This window comes from Emys orbicularis, chromosome 4, assembly GCF_028017835.1.
Source record: "Emys orbicularis isolate rEmyOrb1 chromosome 4, rEmyOrb1.hap1, whole genome shotgun sequence".
NCBI classification, from domain to species: Eukaryota; Metazoa; Chordata; order Testudines; family Emydidae; genus Emys; species Emys orbicularis.
Genome location: NC_088686.1, coordinates 83,941,166 through 83,960,634, shown reverse-complemented (window position 1 = coordinate 83,960,634; position 19,469 = coordinate 83,941,166). Strand labels below are relative to the sequence as shown.

The 19,469-nt window shown below is 39.2% G+C and overlaps 1 protein-coding gene across 1 annotated transcript in view; it reads left to right on the top strand.

The window, feature by feature from the left end:
* PDHX (pyruvate dehydrogenase complex component X) overlaps positions 1–19,469 on the top strand; it is a 108,008-nt gene that overhangs the window by 60,420 nt on the left and 28,119 nt on the right. The window contains exons 6-7 of the mRNA XM_065403860.1: positions 8,241–8,424; positions 10,772–10,919. Coding sequence (XP_065259932.1) covers positions 8,241–8,424; positions 10,772–10,919 — 332 coding nt within the window. The remainder of the gene's footprint in view (positions 1–8,240; positions 8,425–10,771; positions 10,920–19,469) is intronic.

Genomic DNA, 19,469 nt, shown 5'->3' with positions numbered 1-19,469 from the left:
ACTAGTCCACGGCAGGTGGAAACCCTCTGGGACTCTGAGCTATCTAATTAACATCCCCTAGTTGTCATGGAAATGTACCACAGATTCTGCTAGGAAGGTAATTATTACAGCTACAAAAATGTGTCTCTCAAAACTTGTGTTTCATCTGTTCAAAGAAGTTGACTTGGAAATGTCATTTTTAAAGATACATCCTGCTGTTTTAACCATTATTTTAAAATGGAGAAGTGTTGTAAGTACCTGTAGACCCCCTCTGTTTGATACTGTCTGGAAAGAAAAGTTTGCAGATATCTGTAGACAGGTACTCTCTATTTGGATGAAATATTGCATGTTTGCATGAAACTCAGCAAAATACATGCTGTGCTGCACAGCTAAACAATTCAGGCCTCTTTATCAAGTAGGCTAATAGGTAAATAATCATGGAGGTAGAGCACTACAACACAGCTCACTTGGATGTATTTAAAAGCAAATAGGTTGCTTGCTGGTCATGGATATTCAGTGTTGGCCACCAAAGTACAAGAATCAGAAGTGTAAAACCAGGAACAGAGGTGGACATTAAGTGAGGTTTTGTTTGTTTCCGCCAGCTTGATATCCCAAAAATAACATGCAATTTACAACGTAAGTAGGGTGACCAGATGTCCCGATTTTAGACAGACAGTCCCAATATTTGGGGCTATGTCTTGTATAGGCGCCAGTCTAAAATTGTACAACCCCCATTCCACAATTCAATGAGTATGGGTAATGGCTGCTAAGCTTATCTTATTGAATCAGATTCTGACTATAATGCAGTCTTGATGCTCACTCTTTTGATGGCATAGAAGACGACACCTGACAAGCTGAGATTAGCACCCATGTTTTTGCTTTGACAAGCTATGTAGTAAATCAAGTATTGACTGGGATCCAATACCTTTGTTCAAGGAAGAATATAGATTGTTTGGAAAGCTGGCTAGTATGCTTCCTGGATGAGTAATTGCCTCGTGCAACAAATAGAAAGGTATGGTACTTGTGAAAATGAAGACATGATTCAGTTGTACAGACACTGAAAATATCAAGTAAATATAGAGGAAGCTCTAAAGAAAAAAGACTGGATGATAATGGAAGAAAGTGTAGGATACAAGGGGTATTGCCTTTTGGAAGGGCCAAAGCCACATGCCTGCCCTGTAAATTCATGGTGCTCATAAAATTAACACAAATATTACATTTAAATGAGATTTCTTTCTCACTCTACCCGTTTTTAAATGGTGCAAAAAAGGAGGAAAAGAATATATGGCTCCATATTTAAATTGTCTTTTTGTCAGTCTGTTTAGCAAATGCATCATCCACTTCAGTTCTTAATGGCTAGTTTGTAGTTCTTAATTTATAGTATTTCTTTAAAAAAAAATGAGGGAAAGAAATTAATACTGTGGACAATGTTTGCCTGCATTTTCTCTAATTTCTGCACATTGTAACTTGTTCACATTTTTCATCCCCTTGTCTTCTGGGACCTGCTAATACTCCGCCTAGTTCCATTTAGTTGCTGTATACATTTCTCCACATAGCTTGGCCAGTGCGTCGGTCTTCATATGCCACATCCATACTGTTCCAATCCTGAGATCTCTCAGAACATGACAAATTACATGGTGGCTTAGTGAGATAGATAACTGTCAAATTGGGACTAGCTTGATAATTCCAAACATGTGAGATATGGGCCATCAGTTCTTGAGTTCCTATGTTTAGAGAAGAAAGCCTAGTAGATTAAACCATTCAACTCTTGGCCTTAGTTCTTTGAACATATTTTGGTGTAGTAATTTATCTACAGCTTGTTTCTATTGGAATCTGAAGATGGCAGTAAGAAATATACAACTTTCAGCACAACTAAATTAAATGATATAATTTCTGAACCAACTAACACACTAATAATGTTTGTGTGCTGTGAGGGTCTGCCTTGCAGTTGAATATTAATGTGCTAAAGATCTTTCTCTATAGCTTTTGGTCAAACATATTTAGGCATCTTAGTGTATTTTTTGTCTTAAAGCTGTGACTACAGTTGTAACAATTTCAAGTTAGCAGCTCTACCTACTGTTAGCACAGAAGTAGTCTTACAGCAGTATTAAGCCTTCTCATTTCAGCTTCCTCTCCTCACCTCTCTCAAAATGCAACCCAGATACCCTTCCTCTCCAGTGGCATTGGAAGAGACCGTTGCCTACCTCCAGTAAAAGTACAGAAGACACTCTCTCCCTTTGGATAACCACATTAACTGGAAACAAATATTACCTTAAGCAGGGACTGAACCCACATGCTAGTGTTTCCTCCATATGGAGTGCTGGTTTCAATTTTCACTTGCTCTCACTTTGTGTCTGTGTGTGTATCAGTTTCCCAATCTATAAAGTGAAGACTTTATTTGTAGTTCTATGTAGATTAATTATTGTTTGCATTGTAAAATGCTTTGAGGCCTATGTTAAAACACCATACAAGTGCAAAGTATTTGTAACTTTTTTATCCTTAAAATTCGCATTTCAATATAAATCTCAGGATGCAAGTCATTTTAAACTTCTATCACAATTTTTACTAAATAGCAATACACAACGTATAACTTAATTGACAAGCTATCCTTGATCAGTAGCCGCACATTTTCCATGCGAGCCACAGGGAACCAATTTAATTTTATTGAAGCTGTGGCTTCTAAAGGAAGATAAACACTAGAAGTAATTTTAGTACATTAAACACAATATGCATGTTTCAGCCTATTATTCTTTACTTATTTGTTTATTAAGCGTTTACGTAGTGCTGTAAATGTATCCAAAGTCTCGCAAAACACAGACACCAGCTGCTGTATAGAATGGTTTTCAATAATATTTTATAGCATGAAAATCGGAGTATATAATGGAAAAATTACTTCAACCTCAATCTCTGTATCTGTGTGAATAAAATGCCTATTGAGAATGCAACATCCATTACAATCTTTTTAAATAGCTGACTGCTTGTTCTGTACATGGTAATTAGGGCTTATTAGATTGATATTTAAGATGTAAAAGTTTTATGGCTTTATTATATTGGATTTTAAAAGACCTTGCTCGATAATGTGAAAAGTCAAATAATTAACTGCTTTTGTTGTTTTTCACCTTAACTATCAACATGCAACTCTGTAAGTGGTCAATGTTAGGTTTATGCTGATAGGTGGTTGTTGGTTTGCTTAGCAGAGAAAATATGGCAGTAAATGATCAGTGAGTACATCACACTGGAAAACACAATCAAGGAATTCTTATATTTTCTGGACTCTTAAACTGACTCCTTGATTTAGGGAGAGATTTTAGGGAAGGGGAGACAAAAAGTAATTCACACAATTGCCAATTACAGTTGCCTTTTGTCAGGGCAATTCAGAAGTTGTCCCCCCCGTGTGCCCAAACAGGTTGGGGAAGAGGTGGTGACCCAGCTCAGACTCAACAAAGCAACACTCCATGGAACAGGTTGCATCAGACTAAAGAGTGGCACAGCTTACAAAATCAGGGTCTAAATCCAAAGCCCATTGAAGTCAATAGAAGGACCCCAATTTACGTCAGTTTGCACTGGACCAGACCCACACTGTTTAGGCCGGGAAGCTCTGTGTTGCTTTGTACCCGAGGTTGTTCCGTTTAAAAGTATAACCTGGCTTTTATCTCTTGTTGTTGGGTTTTTTTTCAGGCCAAATTGCAGGTGGGATTTCTGGTTTTAAGGATAAAATAAAAAAAAAATGCCGTCAAAGTAAACAAAAGGCAGAGAGAATAGGTATTCTACAAGTGTACGTCAGGGTGGATCCCATGGCAGTTGCAGATGCACCTCGTGTGTCCGAGACTGCACCTTTTGAATAGCATTGTCCATTGGGGCTGCACCTTGTGCTGCCTCGTACACCTGTGTGAGGGCACAAATCCAGAAAGGGTAGAGAAGTTGCGACTTTCCCTCTTGCTGCTTGAGACAGAAAGTAGTGAGCGTTCAACCCACTACTTTCTTAGAGATTTTAACTTTTTTCTTTCCCCTGGCTAGTCTGTGAAGAAAACTTACCTTAAAACTCCCATTTTCCTTGACTTAGATGTTCTGGGGGGAAAAGAGAGAGAAAACTGTTCATGACATATACCTTCCCCGCACGCCTGTACAGCAGGGTGAAGCACTTTGCACCAACCATCATGCTTCATGGTGGACTCTGAAATGTCATGGTTCAAACCACATTGGTCTTGTGATTGACTAATTTCTATCAAAGATGGACATATTTGTTGCCTCTTCAGCTGAGGGGAGAGTCACATGCCTGACAGGTGCTCTGCATACAAATCCTTCTCTTCAGTTACCCACAAATCCAGTGCTGCTGGGTTCAAGTTACATCTGCTAGAGAAATGGGTCACTTTTGAACCAAAGGTGACAGTCACTACCAGAACGAGACCAAAAAAACCATCATTGGCCAGTGTGCTCTCAAACACACACCATACCCTCGGCTCGGGGAGTGTGTGTGTGGAGGGGGGAGGGAGAGGCAGGAGACGGTGATGCTGGTGCTGACAGAGTCGGCAGTGGAGATTTCTGTGTTGACAATCTCAATGTCCATGAAACCCTCAACACCAACAGCCTTGGTGCTGGCATCTCGGGCAATAAAGTCAGCACCTCTGCAGAAGGTCAGAACCAAAACACAGAGCCAAATGGAGCATAACTCCAGATCAAGATACATCTGCATTTATCTGCGTCTCCTGAGATATGTTCTCTATGTTGAAGGAATGACTGACACAGGAGCCAGGTGGCCGTGCAAAAGATTCTGATCTTGTATGCACGAGGCACATACGTACTTATAGTGAGATCCACACTGACTACAACATGTTGAAGAACTACAGTTTTTGTAGGTTCTTTTTATAAAATATGAAGCACAGAAAGTGTCGCTCTTTGCAGGGTCTCTTTCTCAATATATTAACACTCTTTGACCATCTTTCTGTTTCTGGGGCCAGGTCTACACTAAAAAGTTAAGTCGAAAAATCCACACACCTGAGCAACGTAGTTAAACGTACCTAACCTCCGCCACATGTACACAGCACTAGGTTGATGGAAGAATTATTCTGTCAACCTAGCTACCACCTCTCAAGGAGATGTATTAACTATAGCAACAGGAGAAACCTTCCCATGGCTGTAGTGAGTGGCTACGCTGAAGTGCTACAGTGGTGCAGCTGCAGCTGTGCTACTGTGGCCATTTAAGTGTAGAGAGCCTGAGTTTTCTATCTACCCTTGTACTCTGATGTTCAGGAGAAGGAAACTGAGGTGGCTGAGGAACAGCACAGTATTATATAACCACCACCAGGTATGCCAGTGGGCTCCCCAATGGGCACCATGTACTGCAAAGTTATGTTAATTTATTAAGGTTTGCAGAATTGGGCCTTCTAAATACTGTTGTTTAGGATATTCTATTTCAGCTTGTCTACTTAAACTGTAAAATATACAAAGGCAATTGCACTTGAGAAAAAGGTGTCCAAATTATGCAGAGAACTTTCTAAATCTGAGCTTCTGCTAAATTAGTACTTCGCATGGAGACACTGAAAGTATTAGCCAAAAGGCTGCACGTTTCTAAGTATCTGGGCCATCTTATTATAGTAGTGTAGTGAAGTGTAACACTGAGTTGCCAGTATGTGCAGACTCCATGTGGTAACAATTTTGACAAGGAATATTCAATTACTTTAATACATGTGGTGGGAAGGAAAATGTGTGCTTCCCAATGAATGTGTGCTGTTTTGACAATAGGTTTACCTGTCTTGAGGTTTGCTTCCCCCCTGTGCTGTGTTAATGGATTTTAGAAAAGCAGTTCAAAAGCAGTGTTGCTGCCAACCTTATTTTTTAAAAATATTATAGTAGTTTGATACGAGATGCCTTGTGTCCCCGACCAGTTTTATTTGCAGGCCCCTGTCTTAAGAATGTTTTGTTTGTAACCTGTGACATTCATAAAGTGGTGTTCTACTGTGTCTTTTTATTAATCAGTTGAATTGCAGAGATTCTGTAGTAAAAAATTTAATGTGCTGCACTTATAGGATTTAAAGACTTCTAAATGAATCTTCTAATTTAAAAATAAAGATCTGTTTTCCTAATAGTTTTATATTTTTGTACACTTAAAATCTAAGGAAATCAATCAAATGACAATAACCAGCTGGTTTTAATTAAATACTTATTACTGCCATGTTAAAAAGCAGAAATAATTTTCTGTTTTCTTTTTGTGTCATCTTTGTGACCATTTTCTCAGCTAAAACATCTAGTTTTTTCTTTAAAAATCATTTTATTCAGTAAAAGTTTTTCTTCCAGTATAGGATCTATATTAAATAACATGCTTGATTTTAAAAGAAATTCAAGTATGACTTTAATTTGCAAAAGTAAATAAATTCTTTATTGAGAGTGAAACTGCATCCTTAGCTCAATGTGTTGTGCTTAGGTACTTCAGCAAATAATATTTGTTATTGGTCCTATAACAACTTAATTCCAACACTGCCTGTGTATCAAAGCATCTTTGTACACAAGTGTTATTGACTGGCTATGTCGAAAGAAGGACAGCAGACATTTGATGTGGGTTTAATCAGGCCACAACTTTATTATTAGATTTCTGGGACTACCCGGCAGATAACAGTGTACAGTGCAGGTAATCCCATGTTTATTCCAAAATTACCTGGGGGGCTTTTACCTGCTCCCCCTCTTTTTCCATCCAGGTCCCTCCAGCAAATCCATGGCCGGGACCTTACCATATCCGGGGTGAGGGGTTTGCACCAGCTCCCCCTCTTTTTCCCTCCAGGTCCCTGCAACAAATCCATGGCCGGGACCTTACCATCCACCCCCCGTAGAAGAGTTAAGGTGGGCTATAAGAATGGGGGGTTGGCTCCCTGCCATACCAATCATAGGAATCCCCACCCACCCTCTGTTGGTTCCTTTAATGAACACCTCTTTTTAAGTCCTTTTCCAAGCCATTTATCCGATCACTATATACTTTTCCTATGGACTACCTGCACTTAACATCTGCCCTACACTTAAATAATGAGTTGCTTCAGCCTTGGTCCATGTAAAAAGGAAGGCTCAAGGCATCGTGCTGCCCCTTTTCAAAGCCTGCATTCCCCGGGGATGCCCCTTTTGTAGCAGTTTTCATCTCTTCCCCTTCCCTCCCCCCCCCAGCCATAAAGCACTGTTCCCTTCACTCATGGGGGAAGCTCTTCACACTTTATTTTTAAAGCATATTTTCACAAATACACCCTTATATCCAAGTAAGTTGCCCAGGATTTTGCTTAATCATTATGTAAGGAGATTTGAGACTCTATTATTTCCTAATCAAAGAGCCAGTATGGTCTAGTGGACCAAACATAGGGCTGGGAACAAGGTATTGCAGAGTTCTAATTTTGACATAAACTCGTGTTATCCTTGGGCAAATTACTTACCCTTTCTGTGTCTTGTTTGTACCATGGCCTGTCAGCCAAACATCCCCCTGCTTAAAGGTGCAGGGCGGTCATTAAGGATGTTGACACAACTGTTGAAATAGTGTCAGAGCTAACCAGCAAAGAACAGTACACGTTTTCTAGAACATATAAAGATAATAGCTATTATTTTTCATTAATTCCTCAGCAATGCGGTATTACATTAAAAATAAATGTAAGTATTGAGCCTGCAGCGGCTGGGAGCTGTGGAGGCCCCTGTTGGCTGACAGCTCCAGCCCCGCTGTCCCAGGGCTGCAGCATAAAATCTCACGGAGGCCTCTGGAAGTCACTGATTCCATGTCCTCTGTGACATAATCTTAGCTTTATTTATAACTGGTCTGTTGTTCAATGTTCACAGCTAATGCAATTATGTGTATGTGATCATTTATTGTAACATAAACGAAACAGCTTTTATTTTCTTTGTCCCAAATATAATCTGAATGCATGTCTCATCTGTTCCTGTAACACCTTCATTGTAAGAATTGACAGTACAATGCACAGTATAGTTTAGCCACTGTTGTCCTTTAATGATGATAAACGTACTCCTGTTTCTCAACTGCCCTGTGCTGCTGCAGATTTCAATCCTAACATGGCAGGGGTGAATAATCTATAAACATTTATGATGATTCTTCATGCTCCTCAGAGTTTTCATTTTGCAAATTATTATTGATTAAAAAAATAATTGCCTTTTAATTTTTAGTTTAATAGCCAGAAGCTACTCATTAGAGTTGATTCTTGAAATTGTAGTATTTCTTTTTTTGTCTGTTATGCTTTGTTTCTTTCTAAGTATTTTTCATATTACTGTTTAATCAACAGGGATGCACTCAATCTTCTGCAGCAGAAACAGAAGAGCAAAGCTGCGGAATCGAGACCTATCGTTTCTCCAGCCCCTACTCAGCCTACTGTAGTGCCTTTGGCTCCACAAGCAACAACTGTGTCCTCTGTTTATCCGCGGCCTGCAGTTCCACCAATTTCTATACCGGGTCAGCCTGCAGCACAGGTAATACTTCTGTTAAAGCAGCAACTTGCATTCAGTTACAACAGGGGTTCCCTGTTCCCGCAGCTCCCATTGGCCGGGAACGGCGAACCGCAGCCACTGGGAGCTGCGAGCGGCCGTACCTGTGGACGCTTAGGTGAACAAAGCGTCTTACGGCCTGCCAGGGGCTTACCCTGAACAAGCCGCAAACCAAGTTTGGGAACCGCTGAGTTACAACTAAATAATGCCACATCTTTTCATTTTAATTAAAAAAAAAAATAATAATGACAAATATGTTGAACTTCATTTTAGTCAGTGTTATCAAGCGATTGGAAACAGGGGCCTGGGATTCAGAACTCATGAGTTTTATTCCCAACTCTGCAACTGACTTGATGTGACCATAGGCATGTCACTTAACTTCTCTGTCCTTATCTACACTCAGAATAAGGTGCTCCCCCCCTCCCCACTGAATTAATTCAATTAAGCTACTTTAACTGGACTGAAAACCGCACTTAACATCAGTGCAAACACAGTTTAACACATTTAGCACGACATGGCTATATATCAACCTGCTAAAGACATTAAATTGATGCTAAGTGGGTGTTTAAGTTAAGTTAGGTCAGTTGAGCTAAAGTGATCTTTTTGATCAAAGTTGATCTCCATTTTTACTTCAGATGAGCTAACCCAATTGGGGGAACCTCCCTCCCCTGCCTTTCTCTCCCCCCCACCCCCAGTGTACTTAAGGCCACAAAGGCTAAGTTTTCCCCTACCTATACAATAAACATTACACGTATCTGATTATATGTATAGCACTTTGAAATCTCTGAATAATAAGAGGCATGTGAGTGCAAAATTCTATAAGCATGGATTAAAAATAAATATAGGTAAGGAGTGTAGAGTTGGATTAGGCAAGGGTTAGAGGATTGGGGTTGAGTAAAGATTGTTTGTGTTTAAAAAATGTCAAAGGCTCACAAGGTTTTCTCTGAATAGCTGGGCCCGAAATATTGAAAGATCCATTATTTTGGGGGGAATTCCACCATGCTGGAATGCTTCGAGACAGGATCTGTGAAATTGGACCATTCTGGTTCTAGAACCAACTTTGAAGTACAGCTGCAGGTTCAGGGCTGGTATCTGTTGACAATTTATAAGAGTTATAGAGCATTTGGTATTCTATGATGAACCATGCTAAATAATGTAGTGGTTTTTTTTGTTTTTTTTGGTAAGGTTTTAAAAAAAAATAAAAAAATTCCAGGCCTACATATTTTTTTCTGTCACGATAAAAAAGTGCTTTGTCTGCAGCTATATCAGAGCACACTGTGATTTGTATTCAACATACAGTGTATATGCTGTATAATTTCGGAGAGTATTTCTTGTGAGATCCACATGTTTTTCCTGCTTCATATTTTCATTGGCATTACAAGTAATTGTGTGCAATATAGTTCCCTTTCATCAAAAGGTTGTGAATGCTGAATTGTGACATGACTGACTGAATTGGGCAGGAGAGGCAGGTTGATGACAAAGGAGAGAGATGTACAGTGAAACCTGTCTTAAGCAACCACTGAAGCGATTGATAAATCGATAGCTCAACAGAACTTCTACTAACAGTCTTCTACTAAAATAAAGGTGCATTAGAACTGTACTCTGCAGGCCCTAAACTGGTGTAATACCGCAATGCTGATTTCACCAGCTGAGAACCAGGGCTGATATTTTTGGAGTAATTTGCTAGATCAGTAGGATTCATTGTACTCTGTAAACTGAAGTTATCTTGTTCCTTATCAGTGATAAGAAATATGGGCAGAATAATAGAAATCGGGTACACTTTTTCCCCCCCCAAATGTATATGACTGTGAATTTTCTTTAAAGAAGATTGTTATTTGTCAGTATTGTTTGTGTGGACCACCCATCTTGATTTCCTTTATCTGCTGAAGATCAAGTAATTGTATAACATGTTGTAGTACTGTGCTTAGAATCTCTGTGTTTATCCAGATTTAAACCTGGCAGGCATGGTGCAATGGAGCAAATATTCAGATTTTTTTCAGTCTTCATTTTCTTACACTTCAGCTTTATGGAGTAAGATAAAACAAACACTGTACTGCATTAATTTCCTTGGTTCTGTATAACCTGTTTTGCTGGTCTGAATATGATTTTTCATTCTGCTATCTTTCAGCAAGAATAGAAAATTCAATTTATTTAAATTTAATTTTAGGCATGTTAAATACTAGCTACATTTTAATGCTTTTTGAAAGTTGAGGTTTGTTGTAAGTGAACAAAAGCTACCAATTGAAAAGCATTACTGCCCTACTCTTGTTTCAGCAGAGGAGCGTGTGTGTGTTCTCTCCCTGTATTTAGTATGCAAAATATTTGCTTTCAGGGTACATTCACAGAAGTCCCTGCCAGCAACATCCGAAGAGTTATTGCTAAGAGATTAACAGAATCTAAAACTACTGTGCCTCATTCATATGCTACTACTGACTGTGACCTTGATGCTATCTTGAAACTAAGGAAAGAACTAGCAAAAGGTTGGTAAATGTTATTTATTATTCAAAATAAACTGGCGAAAGGTTGGTAAACGTTATTTATTATTCAAAATAAACTGATCTAACTGGACTACCTTGACCTGCTATACAATTAGTTACACCCACACTCTCTGTACAGAGTGACTAGTCTTCTATATTGAGTTTCAATACTGGGCATTCAAATAAACTTTCTTTCTTTGTGCTACGACAATTTGTTTTTCTTAAAGAATTTTGTTTTCATTAAGACACTTCTTGTTTCACTGTCCTGTCTTAAGCAACCACTTTGTGTCAGTTTCTGGGGAGGCTGGTGATGATTGCTATGTGATTTTCATGTATGTCTACAAATCTAAAATCAATAAAAGTTATCATGGTGTGGGTTTTATTTTAAATTTGATTTCATTCAGCATGTTGTTTTTAAAAGCCCCTTCCTAGGGAAATAAACATACTAGTCAAGGTGTTCTAATGCGACTTGTGATTTTGGGTACCTTAATTTTTGGAAGCCCAATATTACTGTAAAAGGGCCTGATTTTCAGAAAATGTTGAGTACCCTTCCTCTGAAGACCATGCGCAGTTCTAATTTCTCAGGTTAGCATCTGAATTCACTAATCATTCTGGAAAAACATTTACCACTCTGTTCATAGGAGATTCACTTCATACAATATTTCTTTTTTTCATAAATTCATGGCCTATCTTCCAGAATTTAGAATGCAGCCTAAAAACGACAAAATGCTTTGGCACAGATAGTGGTATAATCTTCAATCCTTAATTCTACTTTAGGGTTCATCTGCTGTATTACACTTATCAAAACTGTCTGTTATTACATAGTCTTTTTTTTTCTCACTGCATTGACAGACAAGCAAAAAATTACCATTTGCTTCGTCATCCTGTAGATCAGACACAAACTCTGTGATTGCTTGTGGTTACTGGAATCAGGCAGGTTCTTAAGAGACCAGAAGACTGCAATGTTATTCAACCAACCAGTATGAGAATGCTCATGCAACTGCAGATTAACATAAGTTTTCTGATTATACAGTAGGTTCTTGTTTCCTTCAGTCCTAGCTCTAGAATTCATGCAGATTTTTCTGACTGACCACCTAGAGAGTAAATATGTGCTGTATTAAAATCTTGGTCTATCGGGATGGATGCATTGTAGGTTGAATTCCTAAATGACAAATCTGTGTGTAGGGTTGTAATGATGCTCTGTTTTCTGAGAGTGTCAAATCAGGACAAATTACTTAGAGCAGGGCAGTTACAGCCCAAAGCTGGAGTTCCTTTACTATTAAGGCACCAAACCAGCGAGACAGAGAGGACTTTGGTTTTACCCCCACTGGCTAACCATAAGTCACACAAGCAATTCCCTTAGACACTCCAGTTTCCCAGTATCACCACCAATGCCACTCGTTATGGGGACGAATGGTTATGAAAACCAATACCCCAGTTAAAGAAAAAAGGTTCTCCTGATCCCAAAGGACCAAGCTCCAGACCTGGGTCAAGATACAAATCAGATCTTACCCACAAATCACGCTGTTGCCAATCCTTTAGAATCTAAAATCTAAAGGTTTATTCATAAAAGAAAGAAGATATAGATGAGAGCTAAAATTGGTTAAATGGAATCAATTACATAGAGTAATGGCAAAGTTCTTGGTTCAGGCTTGTAGCAATGATGGAATAAATTGCAGGCTCAGATTAAGTCTCTGGAGAACATCCACAGCTGGGATGGGTCATTCAATCCTTTGTTCAGAGCTTCAGTTTGTAGCAAGGTCCCTCCAGAGGTCAGAAGCAGGATTGAAGACAAGATGGAGGAGCTGCAGCAGCCTTTTATAGTCTCTTGCCATGTGGTCTCTGCTTTCTTTGTCCCAAAGACAAGCTATTCAGCACATGGCATAGAAAAACCTTAGAGTTCTGTCCATAGGCATGTCCCTGCATGCCTTGCTGAGTCACAAGGTGTATCTGCCTTTTCTCAATGGGTCAGTTGTATAACTGATGGTCCTTAATGGGCCATCAAGCAGGCTAGGCAGTGCTGACACCACATTGTCTGGGGTGTTGCCCAGAAGCATAGCACAAGTTTGAAATGCAGACAGTATAGAGCCAATACTTATAACTTTAAATACAAAAATGATGCATGCATACAGATATAATCATAACCTTGTCTTAGACACCTTATTTGACCCACTTTATACAAGATTTGGTGCCACTACAGGACCTTGGTTGCAACAATGATCTATACGGTCCCAGTTCATATTAATAACGTCACAAGTATGTTGTGGGAAATCCTATTGGAAAAATACACACATGCCCTTTCCCACAACGTACACTACTGGAAGCCTGGGTTTTGGTAGCCTAAAGCTGATGAAGCTACTGGGAAATGAAAGGTAATCCAGTATGACTAAAAGCTTTGTGTGGCTATGTCTTCAATAGGAAAAAAAAAAGTGTGTTCTTAACTCATGTTAGTTAGCACATGGTAACTAACGAGGTAAAATCCCAATGAAGACGAGGCAATTTGTAGTGTTAACATGAACTAGGAGATCTTACCTTGAATTCAGTGTGATTTATGCATTAGCTCTAGTATTTACTTTAAGCATGTCAGAAAATGGAATTTCTGTCCTGCGGAAAATTCTGACCGTTTGGAAAAACTTCAATTTGGAAACTAATAGTTTCATTTTATGCTGAAACATTATAATATAATATAAAATTAAATATATAAAAATGTAATAATAGAAAAGTTTAAATGAATCCAAAGGAAATAGTCTAAATGACTATTTTCAAATGTTTCCATCAAAGATTTAATCTAAATTGACACATTGCTGCAAAACATTTTAGATTTTGATGACACTGCATTTTCTGTCGGAAAACTGTTAAAATTTTTCTACCGCCTTTATTAAATATACAGATTCTAGTACTCTGCTGAATTGGGGCCTGACAAACAAAATCCTACCGTTTGGTGGTGAATACTGAAATTTGTAAATCCATCCTACTTGAGAGTGCTATCTCAGCTCTATTCAAGGTGCAAAGACATTTTTTTAAGAACTTCTTCTTGTCCAGGGTCAAGTTGGAACCCAAGTGAAGTTGTATTCTTTATATTTGGTGAACTATGTAGACTTGGGAGTTTTCATTGCCTTTGAAGAAACTAGCTATTATATTAGCTGACTTTAGTCACTGTTTGTGGGTACGAAGGAACCCATTGTACTTGTGACAGAGGAAAAATTTAAGCAGCCACTTAAAAATCCCTATATTTATCTACTCAGAAATCTTCCCTCATTGTACCTAATGTTAACAGTTGCATTGTTGTTTGTGAATATATCCGATATTTTTAGTTGCCCTCAGATACAGAACTGAGGATATTATAAGGAGTATTTGTTATTACAGCCACTTATATGATCTAAAGCAGGGGTCGGCAACGTTCGGCACGCGGCTCGCCAGGGTAAGCACCCTAGCGGGCCGGGCCAGTTTATTTACCTGCTGACGCGGTAGGTTCGGCCGATCGCGGCCCCCACTGGCCGCGGTTCGCCGTCCCGGGCCAATGGGGGCGGCGAGAAGCGGCGTGGGCAAGCGATGTGCTGGCCGCGGCTTCTCGCCGCCCCCATTGGCCCGGGACGGCGAACCGCGGCCAGTGGGGGCCGCGATCGGCCGAACCTACCGCGTCAGCAGGTAAATAAACTGGCCCGGCCCGCTAGGGTGCTTACCCTGGCGAGCCGCGTGCCGAACGTTGCCGACCCCTGATGTAAAGAGAGAACACCACCATAATACAATCTATTTTTTAAATGCTGTTACTAGAAATGTGAAAAATAACTAAACTGTTTCCATCAGACCTTGAAGTCTACAGGCTAACTAGCTCAAACCAAATATAAAACTCAGCATGCCATAATGTCATACTAGAGAGGTTACAGGTTTATCATGATCCAAGACTTATTGCTCTTTAATAAATCGTTTGTTTATTTATTTATTTATTTAAGAATCTGTCTTCTGGCTTAGCCAATTAGAAATTTTAGCCTGAGGCAAAGCTTTTCTTCTGTTCTGTAACATAATGCTTTATTATTCGATCACATTCTTTACTGTGTTATATTTAAAGGACTAGTTCTGATTAATTATTCATTTTAATAAGTTCATATACCACCTACATGAAGATGAAACCAGTCTGGTAAACTGTGGAGTCATGTGATAAATAAATTTACCATGCACCTTTGACCTGCCTTCTGCTCACTAATCTATCTCTTAAGGATTTATTCTAACATTGTAAATCCGTAGTTGCAAACACTTGCCATAATTCTTAATCAACCTGCTCTGGAAAATTTTCCTTACTCTCCCCCAAAATGTGACATTTTCTCCACAGTGATGTGCAAGATTCATTCCTGCCCTAGCGATATCTTTTCTGTACATAAAATGTCATTACATTAGTGTCTGTCTTGCATCCCTGCAGAGGACTTAAAAGTCTATTCTCCCGCTCAGTGGACAGTCCTCTGTCTAATTTAAACCAGTTATATCTGAATCTCTCACTTCCATGAATTATAATCACATTTATTCCTTTTTTCATTTTTTAGGGGGGAAATGCTTTAAAATAATTGGGAAAACAATGACTGCTTCTCCTTTTGATGAATCTAGTAAATTATGTTGATGGAAGGCACATGTAATCACTTACAATTAATTTATCAGTGTATAAAATTCAGATAATCTAGGGACACAGATCTATCTTTGTCACTTTGCAAATCTAATTTTGGACCATATCGCTGTGAAATCTCATTTTTCTCCCCCACAGAAGTGTAGACTTCATAAACCCAGCAGCAAAGCTCAGCTCTTCTTAATTTTTTTTAAATGTGTTCAAGAACTCTCACAAATAAAGTTTATGTAAGTAAATATTAGGCTGAGCCAAGTCTGTTAGTGAATTAGGATTAGAATTCTGAATGTCATTTCTTTTACATCAAAAGAAAAATTTGTCTTTAGCATGTCATAATATTTTTTTTAAATGAATGGTGTATATTAAGTTTTAGGAAGATACAGCTTTGTTCTTCAAGGATTTTTATGGAGATGTGTGAATATTGACCTTTGTTTTACACAAGAAAGTATATAGATAATCAACAGGTTTCTGATGTGATTTCTGAATGGAATGTTTTGATTGTTTTTCTTTGATCATTTGTGTCGGATGTATTTATGTTCTCAACTGTTGTTGAGCCAGTTTTAATATCTGTACGCTCTCCATCACATCATGCTACACATATTGACATGCTGCTATGTATGAGAGGGAGGTTTATAAATCCAAAGAAGCTATATACAGCATTTGCATTTTGTCTTAAAGCTTTCCGGCTGTGTTTACCACCACCATCATCATCATCATCATGGCTTAAAAACTTGTAGGACCAGATTCAGCCAAGGAAAGTGATAGCTTAGCTTCCAAGGTGGCAACCCTGACGAGGTTGATTGCATTGACTGCACAATGCCTGCCTAGAGTGATATTGCTGATTCAGGAGATGGTGCAGCCAGTGGTACTGATTAAATGCATCCCCTCACCAGCCTTCACCTGACTGTAAAGCTGTGCTCCTCCAGCAGAATTCACAAGACAGGGCCACATTGAAAAAACAGCCCCGCCCTTCCTGGTGGGTGAACCTATCTTGTACTAGGTGAATTAACATTAGCTAGTGCAGGGAGACATCATGGCAGGTAAAGTGGGGGCAAATCTAACCTTTAATCTGGTTAATACACCATCCTATTTTTGGAGAATAAAACCCAAGGACCTCACCACTGGAAACAAGATATGAAACTGAATCATGCATCAAGCCCTAGGGAAAACAGAAACAGCAAAATGGAGCAATAAATACAGTAAAATCCAATGCACAGAAATGCAAGTAACAGAATCAAGTTAGTTTACTAAAAAAAAATATATGCCTCAGCACTTCTTCACAATGATCAAAATACCAAGCTCAGCAGAGCAGTCTAATAGTTGAAAAGATGCACTGAATATGAGAAAATGTACCAGTTTGACCACAAATATACATCATTCAGAGTAAAGATACCCACTTGACAGAAAAACGCAGTACATGCCACTTAAATATCAAGAGGATTTTAGGCCAGAACAATAAACAAACTTTAACATACCACTCACCGGTCTTGCCTCAGGCCCATTACTTACTAAAGTGAGCCTTAATCCCTGCTAATACCCTCTAGTCTAAAGAGTCTTATCACTTCAGTGTTTTAGTTACACATCTTCACGTGTTGATGATTTTTCTTTGTACCCAGATGAATTTCATGCTGTTTGTAAACAACTCCACAAAATACAGGGCTGTCTACCAGAGCAAAGGAGGGTGCTACTAACTGCCTGTTTTAGTGGATTTGGGGAAGAAAGAATCCCTTTCTTTGCTCCTGTGATGCCATTGTGGTGTTATGTAGCAGTACGCTTTACATCTTTTTCATTAGTGCACTGGAAGTGTTATCTCAGTAGAACTGCAGTAAACCTTTTGTCCCACACTGAGCTCAGGAAGACAAGCCCATCAAAGCTTGCTTGTTCTATTTTATGAACTGTCTGCCCTTCACTTGAAAGCTTCATAGAATACCAAGGTTGGAAGGGACCTCAGGAGGTCATCTAGTCCAACCCTCTGCTCAAAGGGGGACCAATCCCCAGACAGATTTTTGCCCCAGATCCCTAACTGGCCCCCTCAAGAATTGAACTCATAACCCTGGCTTTAGCAGGCCAATGCTCAAACCACTGAGCTATCCTTCTCCCCAAACACATTAGACTTGTTGTAAATAAGGAGTCTAAAGAAAATAATACGGACTGGGTGCCTCTGATCCAACTGGAAATGATACCACTTGAATGATATTCTGTCCTCAGTTTGTTGAAACATCTTTCAGTTGTAACAACTTCATGTTCTCCTGATGATCTGCATTGTGAGAAACCAACAAACTTTCTTTACTCTGAACAATCATCTAGACAAATCATTAACATGGTCCCATCATGGGTCATCCATCAATGTACAAATAAGAGACTAATTCATGTATAGATTTAGCATGTGAACTGTTTTGTAATATTGTTCATTTGACTTCAGTGGGAGATGCCCCAATTTACACCAGTTCATCTGCCCACATAGCATTGCATTTTAGATTTGGGGGAGGATGTCATGCCCCAAATCAAACCCTGTGTGCATTGCATTCTAGCACTAAATTTACAAAAGTAAACAGAAAAGGCCCTTATGAGCAGGAACTTTTGATTGAAAGATTCTATGATATTTGGATTTATATATAGCTTTATTTGTGACAAAGTCTTTCTGAATTTATTGTAAGCATTGAATCATTCATGAAGCGAGATCATAATTTTTGTTTCATGGTTCCTTGTGGAAACGGCTGAATACTTTATTTCCTTGTCATCTACCACATCGTTTAGAACATTTTCTATAGAGATTGTACAGAATCCAGCATAGTAATTTTAAACTAAGTTTCAGATGTATAGTTTTTCTAGAGCTTTCAATATGTCCTCCCTCTACCATTAACATTGGCTTAAAAAGCCATGAGGTTTAAAGAAAATGCATGTGAGCTGTTCTGTAATTCTTCCATTTCAATATGTGCTCTGTTTTCTTTCCTCTAATGGCAGATTATCCACGGAAATTCCATTTATCTTCACCATCATAAAAGATTTTTTCGGCATTGGTCTCTTCTAAACTGTAGTTCTGTTCCAATCAAAATGGTTTTTGGGGCAATGGGCAATAATCCCAATGGAATTTTCTTCAGCCATCAAATATAAAGTCATTTGAGCTCAGCATTCACTACTATCTCATGAAATGTACACTTTTGTCCTGCTGTATAAGTTGAGCTACTTTACTGAAGGGTTTGGAGCAGAGCACTGGGAGCAGGACTATCTATTCCAAACTCTGTCAACTTGTCCAGTGTCACACAGTGAATTACTTTGGGTTCAATCCTGAATATTGCTGAGTGATTCCTATTAAAGTCTATGGAAATAGAGGATCCTCAGCACCTGAGGGAACTGGGCTATTAATCACTTTGTGTGTGTGTGTGTGTGTGTGTGTGTGTGTGTGTGTGGCATATTGCATTTTCAGCTGAGCATCTCAAAGTGCTGTTCTTCTGCTAGTTGGAGTCTTCTCCTTTTCGAGGTGGTAACGTCATCCCCTCTAGGAGTTGTATGTTATCATTCTGCTCCTGCTCCTTTTGAAGTGGTAGATGGCAAAACTGCTGTTGATTTAAGTCAGAGCAGAATTGGACCCTGTCCTGTGTCATCAGAAGGGCGGGGTGAAGCTGGGAGTAGAAGCCTTGGCTTCCGCTGCTTTTCCAATAGTAACAACCCTAAGAGGGTCTACAGGTTGAGGTTTGGGAGAGCAGATTAACATGGGAGAGCTAACAAGGAGAGGAGCTAGTCATGAGGAAATCTCTATGAGGTGGGAAGATGTTGGGAATACTGCTTCCAAGGAACTCAGTAGATCACCTAGCAGGCAGTGATTCTGGTCCCATCACTGAACTCCCTCCCACTCTCAGCCATCTGCTGCAGAGCTACATAATGCAGGTCTTTTATAATCCCCTGTCTGTAGTCCTTTAAATTGTTTCCCAGGAGAATCA